At 37.0% G+C, this 21,106-nt stretch overlaps 1 protein-coding gene across 1 annotated transcript; it reads left to right on the top strand.

Moving 5' to 3' along the window:
• LOC309410323 (transmembrane protein 180-like) lies at positions 1 to 15,339 on the top strand (the record flags this gene model as incomplete). The annotated part of the gene is made up of 6 exons (XM_082006703.1): positions 1 to 153; positions 912 to 1,646; positions 4,569 to 4,723; positions 6,219 to 6,302; positions 7,403 to 7,546; positions 15,210 to 15,339. The coding sequence occupies 6 exons, from the start codon at positions 1 to 3 to the stop codon at positions 15,337 to 15,339; spliced, it is 1,401 nt and encodes a 466-aa protein (XP_081862829.1).
• Between the last annotated feature and the right edge of the window lie 5,767 nt (positions 15,340 to 21,106).

Below are 21,106 nucleotides of genomic sequence, written 5' to 3'. Positions count from 1 at the left end.
ATGAAGTTTGTTTTGGGAATTCATCCTAATGCGCTGGCGTATTCCATGACTACGTTAGGTGCTGGAATGATGAACAGTATCTTTAATTTCTACTATGTTAAGCTTTTCCTAAACCGATATAAAATTTCAGAAGTAGAATTCCATCAAGCACAGGTATTGTACAATGGACTATTTTGATTACCATAGTGTGCTATGTGTCTGTGTTATAATGAAGTCATTTTTTAAACTTATGAATTAATTTTGGATGCATTGCAAATAGTTATACAGTAAATTAATTATAAATTGAATCCATAAGCAACTAACTGAAGGTACAGATAAAGCACATAGTTTTCAGTCTTTAGACTAAAAATCTCCAGAACTTAATTACTGGAAAATTTTTTACCTTTATAGCTTGAAGTAATGTTCTAAACTAATCTCGCACTTCTGCTCCATAGGTATGTTTGGCATTAGCGCTTTCCTATGGGCTGTTGAAGTACTTAAATACTGCTTTTATTCTGCAATTCATTATCCACCTGAGCAACTCGTGTTGCAAATGGTCTCCTGAAAGTAATGGGCCATCTCATGTTTTGAATTACTTGCTATGAGAGTAATATCTGGGCTTTGCAAGATGAAAGTCCAGATACATAAGCTTTTGAAGGATTGAAGTCTTAGAGACGAGTTTATTGCATATGTAGTTAGGCACCTGCCAACTTGCTCATTTTGTTTTTAAAAATTACTATAAACCTCTAAATACCTTTAAGAATTTGGTCTGCAGTCTGTTTTGACCTGAGAAGCGTTCATGTTTCTTTATTCTTTGAATTGAGATGTATTTTAAATAAATAAGGTGTGTACTACTTCTGTGTTTGTATAACCTCTGCAGAAAAATCACTCTAATGATAAATTCTGTCGTGTTTCTTACTTGTTTGTTGCAGGTTGTATTTATGATATGGAATGCCATTAACGATCCTCTTTTTGGGTATATTCAAGATAACTCCAAATTTGCGTGCTGCTCAAGACGCCAGTTTTCAATTTTATATGGAGCTCCTTTATATGCGTTGGCCTTTTTGCTTCCTTGGTTTCCTTGGAAACATTATGAAGAAGGTGACTGGCTAAGTGGTCTTCACCTCATTGTTGCGTTATGTGCTTTTGATGGTTTGCTTACGTTTGTGCTTCTAGCACAGTGTGCGCTCTTTGCAGAAATTTCAACAAGACATGAAAGTAGGCTTCAGCTTATTAAATATAACCAAGTAGCAACATTAATCGGATCAACAAGCATTCTCTTTTGTGGTCTCATATCAGATAATATGGAAAATTTTGCCTGTTTTCAGGCTTTCACTGTTTTGGTTGCAGCATTAGCAACAGCTTGTATGTGTTATACAGGCAAATACAGTACTACTCAATATGAGCAGAGAGGAATTTGTACGGAGGATACTAGTCTGGAAAATGGTGGTGGAGCTCTTTCCTGGTCCTCTGTAATTTTATTGACCAAACAGATTATGACAGAGAAAAACTTTTTATTTTTTGTAACGATGAACTTCTTTCAAGTCTTCCACCTAGCCTTCTGCAACAATTTTATGATGATCTTCGCGGATAATCTTATTCCTAAGGATGTCCTTTCTTCCTCAGTAAGAAGCATCATGTATGGAGCAGGCTTTATTTGTCCTCAGGTAGGCAGTTACACTTTTTTATTTCAGAATATGAAAACATGGTGTTTTACTAGCTTTCATTGGTTTAAGGTATCCATTTACATTGTTGTTTGAAAAAATGCTGTATCCAGCATAAGCCGTTGGCCATCCTGAGAAACAAGCCTAGCTCACCAGTGCTCGAAAAGAAGAAAGTGCCTCTATGTCCAGGGTAACCAAATGTTAAGGGTAGGGTAGTGAGAATGGACAAGCAGGCAGGCTGGCAGAATATCTGTTTACAAGAGTGTGAGATGTGAGTATGCAAGGAGTGAATGTTTTGTGTCCTACAGGGTTTATAATACCTAAATATAAAGGAATGAAAAACATGGTCAAGATAAAAAGTCTCTAAAAGCAAAATCGACAGAATTCTGAATTCTTTTCTCTTTGGTTTTGTTTTGTAATACATGATTAAAGAGTAATCTCTTCTTCAGGATGTTTCTGAGATAAACTGCACAAACACCAGAGAAATTATTAGGTTTTAACAGCATTGTCAAAATACGTGGTATCTCAGTCATGGGAACCAAACAAAACTCTATAAACAGCTGCTTTTGGAGAATAATATGTTCCCATTAATTTTGTTGTTTGCTGTCTTGGTCCTCTACATTTACTGGGGGGAGAGAGAGAGATACTTTCAAGACCCCAATCAGGGATGGGGGGAGGACTAATGAACTGGAAAAGAAGAGAGAAAGAGAACCCAAACAAGTAATGTGTGAGAACAAGAAAAGCAGCAAAAATATGTCCCACAGAATGTAAACATACTTGTCTGCAGTGAATACAGATGTTCAGTTCATTCCCTTCTAATGTCTTTCACTGGATCTTTTAAAACTTTCACTGTCTTTACTTGTGGATTGCTCAAAACCTGAGTATCCTGGCTTTCATCATAGGTGCTGATGACATTCAGAATTTCTGAAAATCAGTTATGTTCATTAAGTTGTCATGGTAAAATCTAAAAGAAGATACATGAAAGTGCAACTGGAATTCACAGCTCAATTTCAGTTACCATTTTGGCTTTTGCATATATAAGAAGCAAATCCTAAATATAACTTCTCTGTTCTATAACTCCTAAATATCTGTCATTTCAACTTTTATCCTTACCACAGGTTTAATATATGTTTTTTTCTGTAACTCGGACAGTTAGCTGATGAACTTTGGAAATAAATCAGAAACCACAGAAATTAGGAAAGCTTAAATAATTTTACATTCGATATATAGCACTCACTACCGTTGATAAAATCAGCATGACAGTGTGAAACGAACAATCTTTCAGAAAATGCATCTCTCTGCTCCCCAGAGACTCTTTGTCTAGAAGGTCACTGAACCGTAGAGAGTTTGCTGTGACCTTATTTTTCTCAGGTTTTGTTCCTTTGAGCTCAAGATATAATAAGAGAATTCTCTGGTGGCAATGTCATGAACTTCACTTACTGGAAAAGCACCCAACCCATGTAAAATAAAGCCGCCTCTTATGAACTGTGCTTCAGTGGCCTGTACTAAACTAGAATTCAGCTTCTGTCTTAGGTTCCTTTTAGTAGTGGGTGTGAAGAATAAAACCTGCCTACGAGGGAAACCTTACTGCTGAAACATAGGAAACAAAATTAAATTTGCATCGTTAAGTTAGTATTTTTCTTAGAAATATGCAGTCTTAGAAACATGGAGGTAATAAGGAATTTTCTAAATCATAAGTACTTCCTGAGACAGTGCTATTTCTCAATTATAGGGAGACAAGGTCATGGTTTTTACAATAACATGCATTACATAATACCTTACCATTTCTAGTGTAAGCGCTTTTCTGCAAAATGCCTGAAAACAGCCGGGGGAGGGGTGTGTTTAAGCTTCTTACAAACAGGTTTTTTTTTTCCTCATACCAACTTTTCCGATTTGTTTTACCTCCCTGATCGTCAGTTTAAGTAGAAAACTTGAGCTTCTCTAAAGTAGTATTTGCCACAGTAATCTTTGTCTGACTTGTAGCATCCTGGTTTTATTCATTATGTTAAAGCATTTAAATGTGGGAACAAATGTACAAGAGGAATTCTTTCCTGTTCTTCATCTGAGTATTATACTGTTCATCACTGTAACACAGAAAGAAGGAGAAAATGTGTACCTTTATAGAATTTATGAGTACTTTTCGTGACAATGATGAGGACCACATACATGTAGATGGTGACATAGGCTCATATAATAAAAAGAACATAATGCATTACAAAATGTCCTATTTAAAGTAGAAAGTGAGGAACAATATAGAAGATCTTAAACTTCGTTCATACTTTAATCAGCACTTAATACCATTTTTGTGAGCTTGCCTGTCACTTGCCTCTCACATGGATTACTGCTTGCCAAGAGTGGCGGAACTAAAATGCAGCCATACGCATTGTCCACTGGCACCTGCCTTTCTCTGCTAGCTAGTGAAGTCTCTAACTTGCTTAGATCAGCTATCTGGTGAGCTTGCTTTATCAACTTAAGTCATACTTAATTTCTATAGAAGTCAGTGAAAATATTTTTGATCCTCAGTTAAAATTAAAGTAGCAAGATGTTTGGTTTATAGTTAACATACTGCAAAGTGAATTCTTTAAGAGATATCAAACATAAAGGTCATGAACATTAAATAATAGTTCAGCAATGTGGGAAACAGTATTTTCCTCGGGACATAGTAGTTCTCAGCTGGCTAGTTTTGAGTGAAAGGAGACCATTCTTACCTGGTGGAGGTAGCATAGAATGAGCCAGTAGATAGTTCTCTTTGTTCAATTCCTGGTTTTTTTATTTGGATTGAACTTTTTAGAAAGGGTTGGTTTTGGTTTTGTTTTTTTTCTTTAATGGGTAGTAATAATTTGTATGATTTGTGCTTTATGCTCTCCTAATGCTGAGATATTGTACTATATCTTTTCATCATATGTGTATATATTATCTTTTCAGTGCCTTGTTCTTCTCAGTCATGCTTCGTTGAAGAAGTTTGGTTATTACAGAATCATCTTGTTTTCCTTTTACTTTGAAGGAGTAGCTGCTGCTGTCATGTTTGTTCTAGGGCCAGAACACTATTATCTGTTGGCATTTTATCTCACAACAAACATGTAAGTAAATACACTTCCCTATTCACAGACATGGCTTAAATAAGTCTAACAGAGTGGACTCTTGGTTTTAATAGAGTGAAGATTTTGCCACTGCTTTTACGCTTTTTTTTTCTGCTCTGTTTCACTTGTCATTGTTGAATGTCAGTGTTGACATTCCAGTTACAACTTTTTTAAGCCTTCATTTTATTCTGCTTCAGCTCTTAATTTCTGCTTAAAAAAACAAAACAAAAAAAGCCTTAAAAATGAACAGTAATTAAGGTTTGCAGGCACATGCCTCCAGCCACGTATCTGCTTTAGCTTGAGGTTCAAGGGAAGCAGAACCTCTTCCCATCCACAGCGACACAGAAGATCTTAGAGGAACTCTTCAGAGCCTGTTTGCTAGGAAAGCTCAGACCTCATTTTGTATTGCATGAACACTTGTGTGTTGCACTGCAAAATAAATATAGGTATGTTGGGTATCTGTTAGGTAACCAGTACTGAGTCACATTTTCACTGGTACTGGGTAAGCATGATGCCAAGAAGTGGTATTTTCACAGTATAGTGTATTACGATACATGGAAAACCTTATTTAAAAATAAAGACCTGTTTGTATCAGAATATTGTTACAGCAGTTCATTTTTATTTCTTCATTTTCTGTTTCATTGCCTTCTTTCTACATGTTCTTTCTTACCCTCCTCTTCTTCATCTTCTCCCCCTGCCCCCCCCCCCCCCCCCCCTTATTTTCAGTATTTCAGTCACGGGCTACTTTAAACACTGAATTGTGTGAACAATAAATTGAATTTCATTACCTGCATACTTTAAATGATGAAGATATATTTTGATTTCCCCAGGAAAAAATTCTAAGGTACCTAAAGACTGTATGTTTAAAGTGCTAATTTTTCAAAACCTCTTGTAAGTAAAAGCTAATCACACTCAAAATTTAATAAGACATAGAAATAATATTTGAGTATGATTTCACTTAGAAGTTTGTTAAGAGTTGGCTTTGTGTGTGTGTGTTTAAATGCATATATATATAATGTAAATACATCTGTAGGAATGCATATAAAATCTTTTTACAATCTAATTCTCCCACTTTTGAAGTTTGTTTTCCATGTTTCCATTTCCAGTAATGCTCATGTCCTTTTCAGTTTTCAAGAGGAAATTTTCAGTTTCTGTCTTCTAAGGTGTTTCTTTTCTCCATGTCATTTTAAATTACATTTGCTGATCATCTCAAGCGAGTATTTATGACCCTTTGCACCAGTGTCCAGGAAAAAAAGTTAAAAACCCCCATCTTTTAGGTTTGCATATTGATTTCTAATTCTTAATTAAGAACAGATCTAATAATGCTTTCAGAACTGCTGTTTAAACAGATAAATCACCATGTTTAAGAACATCTCGGCTTTGTGTGTTTGTGGAAATGTGAGTGTTGGGGTGTATGTGTTAGAATGTCAGTTACAATTTAATTATGAAAGTGTATATAAGAACTATGAATATCTCATATTTTTTCTTTCTTTAGGGTAGTTGTACAAGCTTCATTTAGTTTGTTCAATTTGCCTTTGGCAGATATTGTTGATGCAGATTTAATAAAGCACAAGCGGAGGTATGTCAGTCTTAACTGTTTTTCTCTAAATATACTATCTATTTGCCACGTTACTCTTTCATAAGTTAGATTATGTCGAAGTAAAGACAGTAAATGATCTTGGATCCTTGACACAGAAGTACTTTTTGTAAGAGGAACTTGGCATAAGTAAAGATAAGAATTTCCGTAAAGTTTCCTGCTGTTACTTCAGCAGAGTAATTTAAGCAGATTATTAGGTCATTTCTAGTTTTAATTATACTATAGTATAAGCCAAGTTCTTTAGTTTTTTGTGTGTTTATTTTTGTTAGCTTCAATTGAATTATTTTGTAAACATATACATCTATTGTCACTTAAGGAGTTTTCTGAATTAGGCCTTTCTAACATGGAAAAAGTGTTTAGAAAGCTTTGCCTATGCTGCTTAAAGTGCAAATTTCAAAGTCTAACTGGTTGCTGTTATCTCTCTGAAATAAAAATTGATAAAACCTGCTGTGACGTAGCATATTACAACTCATGGATCTTTTGGATTTTTATCAAAGTGCAGATAACTTCCTGTTTGTTCCACCAATGCTTATATAAATGCAGATTCAATCCTGGTCACTGTATTCAAGGTCTTGCCCCTCAAAGGTGAGGGCTATTGCTTTCACAGAGTCAAAAAAAATGCCTCCTTTTCTGGCCTCATGCATGTAAAGTCTTAAGTTGTAATTAATTCTCCATGCACTGTTCTAAGTTAACTTCAGTAATTTAATTATTGTATAATTATATCTATTATATATATATGAAATAGATATAATAGATATTATATAATTATTATAAAATCAACTTCAGCCTAAGTTAACTTGAGTAATTACTCAACGTGCACAAAGGTGAATTTGAGTGTAAGTCATTTCAGAATTGAGGCCAAGCTGCTTGTGTACCCCAGAGGTTTATTACCTTCCATTTCCAAAGAAAATTAAATTTCATTATGATAGCTGATCTATTTGCTGTAATGTGGGAACTAGAAAGCTAAGGATCATGATGGTTAGCTTTTGCATATTAACAGGATTTTAAAAATTACTATTGTAATTAATAATACTAATAAGTTTGTGGTTGCATTCATTTGTGTTTTCCCCTAAATATTTTAGATCACCACTTTCCTCTATGGTTTTTGGTACCAATGCTTTATTTACCAAGCCTGCCCAATCTTTGGCTCCTATGCTTGTGGTTACAATACTAAATCAATTTGGATATGAGAACCTGAATAATGAAGTTGTTCAGCCTGATCCAAGGTGAGTTCAAAAGGGATACTTTAAATCATAGAAATTAACATGAAATAATCCTGTCATCTAAAGCAAATTAAGCTGCAATTAGTTTGCATCAACTGCATTTCAAAAATAGGAGTGCCTTAAAAATATTTTCTGGTTGTTTCTTATCTGTGTAGAAATAGAAATGTTTTCTAGAATTTTTTAAAAAATAAATCATTTCTTAAACAACACATGTTATGGTAACTATACAATTGTGAAAAACAAAGGTTACATTTCAGTAGTTGATCATCTCCTGTTCTATTGCAAAAAAGAAAAAAAAATGTTTGAGATCACCTAATAACTCTTACTAAGATACATCTTGTCCTGGCTTCTATGTTTTGTTTATCTCATAAACCTACTTCCTTAAATATATAATCCTAATAGGGTTGCATTAAAGGTACCTTTTTGTTTGAGAGAAAGCAGTATAATGACTGGAGGGAGGGAATTTGCCTCAAGTAGGAGTATAATTTTGGTTTCAATACTACTTACCATTCTGATGCTAATGATTTCATTGCAGTCCCCGGAGATCTTAATACACAGCATAAAGCTGTGGTTGCTAGTTAGCACATTGGAAATGCATGGGCTTTTATAAAAACAAATTAACAGGGAGTCAGTACACTGAAGGGGTCATAGGCTGTTTATTTATAACCAACAAGATGAAGTGGCAACATAAGGAATAACAGAAGTCAGGACTAAAAGGCAAAAATCCGTCCCAGTTAGGATTTGCTTGAGAGAACAACGTGAGTATCGTGAGAACTACATAGCTCCCCTAAATTTTGAGTATAAACCTTAAAAAATTCATAGAAGACAACTGCATATGGACTTTTGTGGAGATAGCTCTTGAAGGAGAAATGACTGGCTATGTGTCATCTAAGGCTAGGAGAATGTCTCCTATATGAGCATTTTTCTAAAAAAATGTATGAGGAAAAGCATGACACAAAAGAACAACAGGTGGTCTTCAGAAAAGCATTCTGACACAAGCAAAGGCGGCTTAAGTTTGAGGCTATGTGTGAGAAGAGTTAATTTTATTTTAATGCATTCTGTAGATAGCCAGCCAGTGAGATGATGTGAAGAGGACGCGAACCTCAGTATAATGTCAAATAAGATAAGTGATTTTTACAGAAGAGTGGTAGGCTGAATTGAATGTGGGTATGAGAGGGCTGAATATGTTCATCTTGATTCAGAGAAATTCAGTTTTGAAACAAAAAATGCAGTTCTGATCCTTTCAATCAGAGAAATTATCCTTTTGTGGATGGATTTTAAATCACAGTAGTGATAAATCTTTTTTTCCCCAGTAAGTAGCCTCTGGACTATAGCAACAATAAATTTCTTGTATATAGAGTTGAAATACTTCAAATGCTCAATCTCTAAAACCTGTATTTTCACTTGAGTCATGCTGAAATTTGATTTATTTCACTAGAGCAAGGAACAGCATAAAGGTACAAAGCTGAGATCAGTTAATCACAGAGCACCTGAAAAGTATTCCTCTTGTCCATCCCTTCAAAAATAATTTCTTAAATAAGAAGCAGTCTGCATGTGCTTTCTGTATATGTATATGTGAATATGCATGTCCTTCGCTTTGCAAAGGGACTACCGTGTGGACATACAGTCCACAAAGACAGACCACTCAAGATTGTTTCTAGGGAGTCAGTTTGCCCATGGCAATGTACTCGGACCACTGACTGAGTTAAAATTACTTATACATATGAAACCCTATCATCTGATAGCTAAAATACACTTGCCTCAGGACAAAGTTGTTTGCAGACAAAAGGAAACGAATACAGGAGATTGCTTAAAATATGCTCAAACTGTTTGGGGGGAAAAAAAAATTCACACATCTGAATGTGAAATGATGAAGCAGTACAACTCATGCTAATACAATCTCAGCTGTGTCCTTCCTTCTCCAAAGCTGGCAATATCTATTAAGTGTTCTGGAAAGCATTTACTTTATTAGGTATAGTGGTAGTGAATTGTGAAGATAGAATCATAGAATCTTTGGGTTGGAAGGGACCTTTTAAGATCATCTAATCCAAACCCCCTGCAATGACCAGGGACATCTTCAACTACATCAGGTTGCTCAGAGCCCAGAGGACCCTTATTCTGCATTAACAAAATGTTTGGGCCCTGAATAAATATGTCTTAAGAGTTTCCAGCAATGTTGTTTACTGTGAGAAGAGAAGATGCAGTCCAAAATCAGAAACTGTTTGCTGAATTCTAAATGATAGATTTTTTTTCTTGAACTGAAAGTTAAACCATAGCAACAATGATGGAGCAGCTAATCCTGGAAACCCATTTCCAGGCACATCAAGGACAATAAAATCATCAGTAGTAGTCAGCATCAGGGGGCTGTTGTCATCATCATAGGCTTCATCAAGGGGAAGTCATGCTTGACCAACTTGATGAACTTCTACAATGAAATGACTGGCCTGGTAGACAAGGGAGGAGCAGTGGATATTGTCTACCTGGACTCCAGTAACACCTTTGACACCATCTCCCATAAGGTCCTCATAGGCAAGCTGTTGATATAGAGGCTGGATGAGCAGACAGTGAGGTGGGTTGAAAACTGGTTGAATGGCCAGGCCCAGAGGATGGTGATCAGTGGCATGAACTCTAGCTGGAGGCCAGTAACTAGTGGTCTACCCTAGGGGTCTATACTGGGTCCAGTCCTGTTTATCATCCTCATTAGTGAACTGGATGATGGGGCAGGATGTACCCTCAGGAAGTTTGGTGATGACACAAAACTGGGAGGTGTGGCTGACACATCAGAGAGTCATGCTGCCATCCAGAGGGATCTCAACAGGCTGGAGAAATGGGCTGCCAGGAACCTCATTAAGTTCAACAAGGAGAATTGCAAAGTCCTGCACCTGGGGAGGAAGAGCCCCATGCACAGTATATGCTGGGGGCCACCCAGCTGGAAAGCAGCTTGGCAGAAAAGGACCTGAGGGTCCTGGTGGACACCAAACTGAACGTGAGCCAGCAACGTGCTCTTGTGGCAAAGGCAGCAAATGGTATCTTGGGCTTGCGTTAGGCAAAGTATTGCCAGCAGGTCAAAGGAGGTGATCATTCCCCTCTGCTCAGGACTCCTGGAGTGCTGTGTCCAGTTCTGGGCTCCTTAGTACAAGAGAAACATGGACATACTGGAGAGAACCCAACAGAGGGACACAAAGGTTATTAAAGGACTGGAGCATGTCTCCTATGAAGAAAGCCTGAGAGAATTGGGACTGTTCAGCCTGGCAAAGAGAAGGCTCAGGGGGGGATCTTCTTAAGGTATATAAATACCTTAAGGAAGGGTGCAAAGAGGATGGATTCGGTCTCTTTCCAGTGGTGCCCAGTGACAGGACCAGAGGCAATGGGCATAAACTGAAACACAGGGGGTTCCCTCTGAACATCAGGAAGCACTTTTTTACTGTGAGGTTGACTGAGCAGTGGAACAGGTTGCTCAGGGAGGTTGTGGAATCTCCATCCTTAGAAATATCTGAAAGCCATCTAGACACAGTCCTAGGCAGCTGGCTCTATGTGGCCCTGCTTGAGCAGGAGTTTGCAGCAGATGGCTTCCGGAGGTCCATTCCAATCTCAACCATTCTGTGATTCTGATTCTTTGAACAAAGTTCCAGTGTTTAATGATAGTGAAAATATGTGTATGTTACAGTTACAGACGGGCAGTTGCTTTTTATATACAGATACTGTCTGTCACGTTAGTTTTCTTCCGCAGTTATTTCACAGATCCTCTTACAAAGCAAAAGATTCTTGATAAAACGCGTCTTATTATCTGTGTTTAGTATTGGGGGGTTGTTTTGTATGTTAATGTTCTGCGGAGTGAATGGAGAAAAGTATTAGCAGACCATGAGTGGTATCCTTCTTCAGTAACGTCCAGATGTCTCCCTTATCTTTCCCTCCAGCATCAAAAGTTTGAACATTGGGTTTTGTATTCTCAGAAACTTTCCAGGCTTTTGCTGTAGTAAACCACATTTTCCAGTAATGAGTTTACAATTCAAAATTATGGAAATAAGCTTTTCTTGTTCCCACTGATTTTTGTGTGATATTGTCATTTCATTTCCTCATTCCTCATTTCTTGATATATTGCTTACTCAAGACCACATGGAATGCTGGAGCTCACAAACTTTCTGGATGACTTCAACTTGCACATAAAAAAAGCGCCACAGCTTACAGGGGAAGGATGTGTTGTCTTCTCCCCTACTTCACTTATCTTATACATTTGATAGTATTTATTAATAGCATACTGCCTTCAAAAGTGGGCTTCATAAATACTCTGTCTTTGATGCTCATCTTCAACTGTATCAAAAAAAATCTATGAAAAGCTATCTGATGGGACAAATCATATTCTTACGCCTCCAGCAAAAAGTCTATAAGATGACACTACCTCACGTACACCTCCTTATCATTTCAGTGATGACACTTTGGTTCTTCAGCTATGGGATATTATGAGTCCTTGACATCCTCCATGATCAGGATGCCGGTTTTTAAGCTTTCTGTCTTTTGTTGCCATCATGCTGTTGAGCAATTCACACGTATATATGTTCTCTGTCTCAGTAAATACCACATTCCTGGGAGCTTATTAGGACAACTGACATGTTACAAGTCCCAGAAGACCTTTTGAGACAATAGTTCATCATTGTCTTGGTGGCTTCTGTTATGCTTGTATTCTGCAAGGCACCAAAGCTGGTAAGGCAGAGAAGAGGTTTTATACCGAGAGTAGAAGTCTAGAAGAAAGGAAAATTGAGTCCCCTTTTTCTTTCATCTGTAAAGTATCATAGCACCTCCAGGTGGATGGTTAGGATTTATCGGAAATGAGAAAATGCTTATCACTGAACAGCGATTGCAGTACTGTATTAGACCAGCCATTCCAAAGACCTTTCTCTTCCGCTGTATTGAAGCCTTTGAATTGACCAACCTCTTGCTTATCAGTAGCAGCATTTACTTCTGCCTCCGTGGTAATACCTTCTTAGTCACAGTGATGTCGTCTTCCTTAGGAGCGATCTAGTATCTCTTGGGTTTGCCTCTCGTATCCTAACTCTAAGTGTGACTTCTGCTATGAAGAGTGTAACTCTCTTCCAGAAGTCTTGCTTTTTGATGTAACCTTTTTCACACGTGAGGTTGGCCTATATATTGTACGCAATTCCGTATGTGTTACACATGATTCTGTATACATTAGTATACACATTATACCACATTCTTAGGAAATGTGGTCACTACACATCAGTTAAGCATTTTGTAGTGGAAGCTAGCTTAAGAAGTATTTTTTAGCAGCCTTAAAATTTGAGCAATATCTTGCAGAATGGAGTGGGCCTGGTTTCTTTTTTTATTTTTCTTGATCCATCATCATAGCAAAGCATTACCTGTCCCATATGGCTTGGGTTTGGGGTTTCTTGGTTTGGTTTGTTTGGTGGTTTTGGGGGTTTTTTTGCTATGGAAAAGATACCTAGTTTAAAAACTCCCTCTTCTGGAGAGCCTCTGCAACTACAGCTAACTTCTCTTAAAAGTGTGCTTTTCAAATTTGTTCTTCAGAATGAAGTTACTTGACAGCAACTCTTTGTTATTTATTGGAGGCCCCTTAAACTGTTGATGCTTTCATACTGAACTACCGGCCTACATCACATTCTATTCAGAGTGATATTAGGGCTGTTTAGTAAAAGATTGTATGTTTTATTCCTGCGTATGCAAAAAACGTAGACATGGAAATTTCTGAAGTTACTAGTTCTGTTGTTATTATGAAATCTGAGCTCTGCTCTTGATTTTTCCCATCCCTTAATATTTTCCCATTCCTTGTTCTGTTTTTCATAATTCCTGCAGTAACTTAAGGTTTTACAGTACAATCGGTAATATTATTTTCTTAAACCAGTATTGTTCCAACGAAACCAAATCAGGATTGCACCAGTGTGAGTGATTTGGCAGCTGTTCGTTCTTTTTTTGTCCTTCCTGAAGTCCATGTATAAATACCGAATAATTTTAGTACTGAAAACGGCGATCCTCTTTAGTGTGCAGAACAGGCAAAGTACAAGCCCCAGCATCCTGTTAAACGTGTCTTAGTCCTGTTTTCGCCTTTAGGTAGGTATGTAATTTGGCCGTGGCCTCCTTGCCGACACTGCTCTTGGTTAACAAGTTAACTCTTGGCAGTTGTGACGGTGGTGCGCGTGATGTGGGCCTTGTTTACTTGTAGGTGGACTGAAAATGCAATTGAAAACAGGCCAGTAAACAACATCCAAGTGGTGAATTATCGCCACTGCCAATAAACATTGGCTGTGGACCAGTGACCACAGTGAACACTTCCAGTCTTAAATGCAATTGCCCAAGTGATGTAAGTTATTCACTTGTAAGCCTGTGTGCTTTTGTTTTCTTATGTAGCATTAGCATGTACATGACTTGAGATAAATTGTGATTGTTGTATGAGTGCGAGTATGTACTAAGGAATAAATCTGGGCTATGCTGCAGGTTGCAAGCATTTCTTCTGTTAAGTGCAGAGACACATGAGTTTATTCTTTTATGATTCAGAGAAACTCTTAGGTTTTATTCAAAAGCCTGCTCAAGTTAATGAGAGGGTTTTTTCACAGATTTCAGTTTTTTTGGATCATGTCCGTAGCTGTTCTGTGAGTCTCCTATCTCATCCCTGAATGCTAAGGAGAAAAAATAGAAAATAACATAAACTGCCTCATGGAGAGAAAATTCATTCAGGGGCTGTTCTCAGCTTGCGTTGACTTTCCTGATATACAAGTAATTAGAATCCAATAATTAACAGAATGCTAGTAGATAATGATTCTAGCTACCAAATGAATGCCTAGATGTAGGCTTTGAGCTGTCATAAACCATACTGTTCATAAAGGGGAACTCATTAAACTCCTGTATTTTCTTTTTTGATTCGTATTTGTTGATGCTTTTATCTCTTACTCCTTAGAGAAGATTTAGATAAGGAAATACCATGTGTCCATGAGAATAAATGAGAATGAGTGTTAATTTCACATGTATTCTTTTTATGGTTTATATTATTGGGTAATCATTTATTTTAAAACAAAAACAAATCAGGCTTGGTATTTCAAACAGGCCTTTACACCATACCTGAGTTTTCTGCATTAATCATGACTTCCATCTAGCACTCAGCAACTGTAACAACAGACAGCGTGGATAACTAGTGGCACAAATTTTAACTTAAATAAAATAATTTCATATTAAAATGTTTGCTTCCATTTTATGCTTTTCTTTCTCTTCCAGATTTTTCAGTCTTACTAAACCTTTTCAGATGCTCTGTTCTATAATTGGATTATATCGCGTAAATTGATTTCTATATTACATAATACAGATACGTACTAAAATAGTGAACGGGATTTCTTAGATTGCCTACAGTGTATTAGAATTAACTCTTTGTGTGCTAATTATCTAATTTCCTCCCAGCTGTTATGAAAGGAGCAAACAACATAAAATACACAGTTCTGTGTAGAATTAGAAAATGTAATTGAAGTAAATTTGATATCTGAGACATTTCTATTTCTTTTATTTAGAATTGATTGTACACAGTTATGTGTATATGCTGTATATATGTATATAATGTGAGTGCTTTAAAAATAATTTGTTGTGAATTGACCATGAAAGTTAATTCTTTTCATCTTGAAAGCTGTGTTTTCATCTTCTTCACCAGTTTGTTTCTAGGTCTTCATGATGCCATGTTCTATTTGATCTGTGTGGTTCCACTTTGCATTGCAGTCGTACAGATCCTGACGTGGACTCCTTTTTCAATCCAGAATAGTCATATGACAGCTGTACACTGAATACCTAACAGTTGGTCAGTAAATCTTCTGCTGAACTGTACCGCAAAAGAGCTAGTATGTTTCAAATGTGAAAAAGCAAAATTGCATTAAATGGACTATTAGACCAAACACAGTTTGAGCCATTTCAATAAAGTTGCATTCTTCAGTCTGTATAGACTACAACACAGATCACATTCAGCCTTAATGCTGAGCCTACACAGAATTGTTTTTCTAGTTCAGTTGTTTGCCTTTAATGGGCTTTATCCTTAATTACTAAATAAAGTAATTTCCGGTATATACTGGTCACTGTTAAATCCTCTGAGGAATGGATATGGCAGATCAGGTAAAGGAATCCCAACCCAGCACCTGGAATTCAAGGGAACCGTATTTTCTTAAGCTTACTGGAAAATGGTGGATTAATTTTGCCATACTGATAAAATAGCAGATCTCTGAAGTTAATCTGGAAGAGCTTGGTGGACAGCCCTCATGGATGGCAGGGAGATGAAGAGAAAAATTAGATGGTGTCTAGCTGACCAATATTAAGACAAATCCGACAGCTACCACAGGAAAAGCCAAGAGTAATTGATTACCCTTTAAAAGTCTGCGTCAGGCTAAAGAAGAAAAAGATTAAAATGCTGTTCAAGAGTGTTGCTGGATATGGAAAAAGCTCTGTACATCCTCGCTGGCTTTACAAATGTCTATGGTTGGTGGTAGGTAGATGCAGGTTTTTGGTTTTCAACAGGAAAATTATTTTGAAGGTACCATATTGTTAGTACTTCATATAGAATGTCATTGTGGTAAGAAAAACATTAGCGTATGGATGTAGTAGTGTTCAGTTAGTTGGACAAATCCAAGCACACACATATTGAATCAAACTCTTCCCGCTTAGTAGCGTTACATTGGCAAACTCATTTGATGTGCTGATGGATGAGGTTAATTTCTGATTAATCCAATTGAAGATAGTTAATTTATGATTGATTCTTAGCAAAGTCTTTTCAGTTAAGCTTTTAAATGGATCCTGTGATTTTTATGAAATAAAGGGGTTTTGACAAAATTTCAGAAACATTGAACTCTTTATTTCACATGTGTCGAATGATAATGTTGTAATAACATTAGCATGTTTACAATACTCCTGTTTAATAAGTATTTTTTTTCTCCAGTATATCCAGCATGTAATTGTGTAATGATAGATAGCATAAGTATAATATAATCACCTCATTTTTGTTCTTTGTTTCGCCTGGGCAAACATAATTTTAGAAACACTTTCCTTACAGAGTGCCAAGTCACTTGAAAGTACAAGAAGATGTGCTGTGTGTATCCTGATTTTAAAGTGCTGAGCCAGCTCATTTCTAAGGCTCTACATTTATCATGACAGGTAACTTGGAAAAGAAAGGAGTGTAAGAAGTTGCCCTGCATTTTGGTGGACACTCGCATAATTTAGTGAAGAATTTGAGATTTGAAATACCAGTGTTGAAAAAAGTAGTCCTTTGTGCTTCAGTTTTTCCATTTGCAGAGTAGCAAAAACATCGTTTCCTTGTCTTTTTTGAAGCGCAAAGTGCTTGCAAAACCATGAGTGAAAAATAGGCATAGCATTGTTAAATATTTAGAAAACCAAATGAACCCTTTGATAGGAATATGAAGATTTATGTTAAAATGTAAGAAGCCAGAAGTGTGATGAAGTTTTAAGTTGCGTTATCTGTTTTTTATCTCTGTCTTGTCAGAGACACCATTATTCATTGGCATTGTACATGCTAATGGCATTATGTACACATACTAGTGTCACTTGTATTTACATATCCAAAGAATATTTACACAAATACCAGAGCAGATATGGACTGTGTGTTTAGATTTTGAATTTTAAAAGATTTACTGCATTGTATATATGAATTTTGTACCCGAAAGGCAGAAGGAGCAAAAGCTGAAGGACAAAAATCTGAAGGAATTTAAGTTAATATAGTCTTTGATTCGTTATATGAAACTGTCTTCTCCCTGGCAATTCCTTTAAAATGGTAATAAATAACTTAAAATAGTTTTATTTTTCTTAACTGTTTCTAAATTTCCTATGTTCATCCTATCATCATAGAATATATATTTTGATAGGTGAAAATGTTATTGTTCCACAAAAAGGGTTTCTTAGATGACTGCATTTATTACTTAGCTCTAATATTAAGTTACTAGAACTTAAATATTAAGTGTACAACTGGGAGAGTACTGTGCTATACAACAGGAAAACTAGTAAGTGGCTTAAGGGTCAAAATTATACCGAGGATTCTTAGAAATGATCAGAATTATTTTTTCTGTAAAACGTTTGGTAAAGATACGATTTTATTTGCTGAAATAAGAAAGGAGTAAGGAGTGATATGACTGAAGGCATGGTTTGAACAGCCTCTATAAACTGCTGCATCTTTAGAATTAAGATAGGAAATGTAAATAGTCAAAGATTTCTAAGCAAGACAGCCTTAAGATGAGAGATTAACTGTGTAGAATAAACTAGGTTAGAAAACAAATCTGAGAAATACAACACAAATTATTTAATATGTAAAATAGTAATGATTTTGCAAAATTATTATTCTCCCATTTGTCTGTCCTATTTCTCTTGCTATAAGGGCAGGAAAAAAGTGTCTGTCATCGCAGCAATAGTCAATCCAAAGGAGGACTGGAAAACTGTTTTAAATTCAGGTGGTAGTCTGATTACAAAATAGAAGGTTAGCAGTATGTTATGATTGACATCGCTTATTCTCCATCTCTCTGTCACCCACTAAACTTTGTTATCCTCTGCTAAACATACATGACTGGTTTTGGCCATGAATCAAGTGAAGGACGATCAAAGGCAAAAGTTCAGCATCTTGCAACAGCTGGTTTGTCTGCTTTCTCTCCTTATTAGCTAATAGTATCTGAGCTTGAAGTCCTGCCGCTGGAAAACCGCCCCAGTTTAATGTTGTTAATTTAAGAGTGTCTAAAATAGTCTCATAACTGATAAGGAGGATTTAAGTGTGTATATTATAAAATATGAAATGCTGTGATAACTTCAGAGAATGAGAAATTTGATGCTTGAATCCCATTCTTAAGTGTTTCTCTAGAAATTCTGAGAATTTGGATCTGAATACACTGAATCAATTTTATTTATTGAAAATCAATAGGTAATAGTGTCTACTAGATTTAAAAGGATGTTATCTAATAGACACTAAAGAATGTTAGCCTAATAGAGTAGTAATATACTATATGGTTAGTGATAGAGTGAAAACTTTGAATAAGTAGGAAGAAATTAGATTTCTGTGTTGTGGAGCTTACAGGCCTGCCTCTGTTCTCCTTTTGTACAAAATGACCTTCCCAGTCTCCTGCTGTGCTGATTTTGGAACTGCTCAGTAATTCATGAATATACTATGTTGACAATGCTAGTAGGATGTTTACATTTGAATACGGTTGTACAGCTTAATGGGTGCTGTCAGGAAAGGCAGGCAGGAAGGGGAAGGAACAGTTAAGATAAGCCACATCTCCACAAACACTTCTGAGCTCTTATGGTATGAAGCCAGCTCAGGAAAAAGCTCAGTGTACATGCAGTCAAAAGAATTCTAGCTGGTTTTGTAAAGGAACACAAAACTAGGACTGGAGGGAGTTGTCTGAGAGAGCTGGACAGACCCACAACTGGGCTTCCTGGGTTACCTTTGGGGGAGAGGATTTTAGATGGATATCTACATTTGTTTACTGTAAACACCTCTTTCTGGTAATCACTTTCTTACTATTGTTTAAATAATAGAAGGGAAAGTTGGTTTATTGCTGCACGTGATCGGGAAAACGGCAGACTTGCATCTTGGAGTACGCGAGGCTGTGCAGCCAGCCCTGTCACTGCGGGTCCTGCTCCAGAAGACCAGGCTCCTTGCGATCACCGCAAAGCAAATGTAGGCTGTGTTAAAGCCTTTGGGCATGTTTATAAATTTATAGAAATTTTCCATCAAGAGAAGGAAGAAACACTATCTAAATAGTTGAGGAGAAAGTAGAAAAAAAGTAATTCTTTTTTTCTGGAAATCCTCTCCCAGCACACCGATTGCTTTGAATGACGTATGCACACACTCAAGTAGTTTTCTGAGATTGTCCAGCAATTGGTTACAATTCCACCTGCCTATATGCAAATCATAATACATGAAAATTATTACCTAAATATGCATGAGTAGTGTGTTCTTTGTAGCCTGCCGAGAGAAAAATAGGCTTACTATACAGCTACTGCAGGAGAATATTAATGACAAATGTAACACTGAGTAGGAACTTTGAAAAATCTCACTAAAACATACCCAGGTTGTATACTAACAATGCAAAGACAAAAGCTAGCATTTCTTAATTTATTTGGTGTGCAATTCATTATCTGTATTTTACATGTGATAACTAACCTGAAGCAATTTTATTGATTGGTTTACACATTGTGAGCAGATGTCTGTTTAAAAAGCAGAAAATTTAGCTTTTGTCATTTTGGATTTTGATTATAAAGTTGTTTTATTCCTGGAGGCAAAAAATAAGCTAATCCGTCTTTACAAACAAGAACATACACAGAAAGGAGAGTCCTAATCCCAAGCCAAATAAAAAGAAATAGACCAAAAAGGCATCTTAGCCCATCTAGCTACTGGAGGGGAAAAAAAAAAATCTTCATGTGGAAAACTGTCTAAAGCTCTCACATCAAAAACTTTCCTCAAGGAGGTTCAATATCAGTGAAAATGAACTGAACAGAAAAATCCTCTGGCACTATTCTGTTGTTGCTCTGGTTTTGCTGATTTCTTGGGATAAGCAAGGTTGGATGTGATTAGTTCTTGATCAGAGGATCTTCCAGGTGGAAGCCAGGATCCCACGGTGGTCTGATTTCCAGTGTCGTCCCTACCAGGAAATCAAGGGGCTGGACTCCAGCCTTCCAAATCTGATCAAAAGGAAAGAGAGCGATTGCTTGGGGCTGTTAAGAAACACTTTTCCGCGATTAGAGATGATAGCCCTGATGCCATACTCAGCTGGAATTTGATTAATGAGAGAGGCTTTGTCTAGATTTTCTTTCCGTTTCAATCGGATACAGTATTCCTCACTTCCTATGCTACTACCACAAATAACCTATGTTTATTAGAGCGTAAGTGACAACAGCGGTGCCTAACGCAAACCTGCAGCAGCCATGGCTTTTGTCCTAGCAAAGGCACATGCTGCGGTATGAAAAGCCAAAAGATGTTTATCCAGCTTGACCTGTCCCAGATTAAATGTTCGTATTGTGCTGTCTGTTCTGGGCTGGCCTTCCTCCCTCAGGTGTTGGCTGCATTAGGGATGCATTTTTTTCCACCAGTCTCCACTGTGCCCCACTGCATCCCCGTGCACAGGACTAGGATGCAGGAGTCCACCTCTGAAGTTCTCGTTTTCCTGCCCACACAATGACTTCTCCTTCCCTTGCACCCACAGCCTCAGGAACGACAACCCTGGACCGAGGGCCTTGGATCCTCCCGGGCAGCGACCGTGCTCCTGCCGCAGGGCCCGGGCTGCAACTTTTGTAAAGAAGGGTTTATTAAACAAAACGTTGCCTAAGCTCCACGTGAGCAACAAGGTTTACTCTGAGCCATTGCAAAATAGTTATTTACAAGAAAAATTCCAGTATCTGAGGACTTGAAGCTGAATTTTGCATTTCAAACAATTGTAGTCTTTCATCTGCAGATAGAAGTCCCTTTTGAAGAGCAAACCCTGTAATGACTCAATTTATCTTTAAATGCTTTGCGTTTGGGGTTTTTTAGGCATGTCATCACCTCTGTGCTCACTGACTTCAAATTCC

Source organism: Phaethon aethereus (genome assembly GCF_964289735.1).
Source record: "Phaethon aethereus genome assembly, chromosome: 15".
Taxonomy (NCBI): domain Eukaryota; kingdom Metazoa; phylum Chordata; class Aves; order Phaethontiformes; family Phaethontidae; genus Phaethon; species Phaethon aethereus.
The sequence above is the reverse complement of the archived record's forward strand: the minus strand, read 5'-3'. Positions and strand labels throughout refer to the sequence as shown.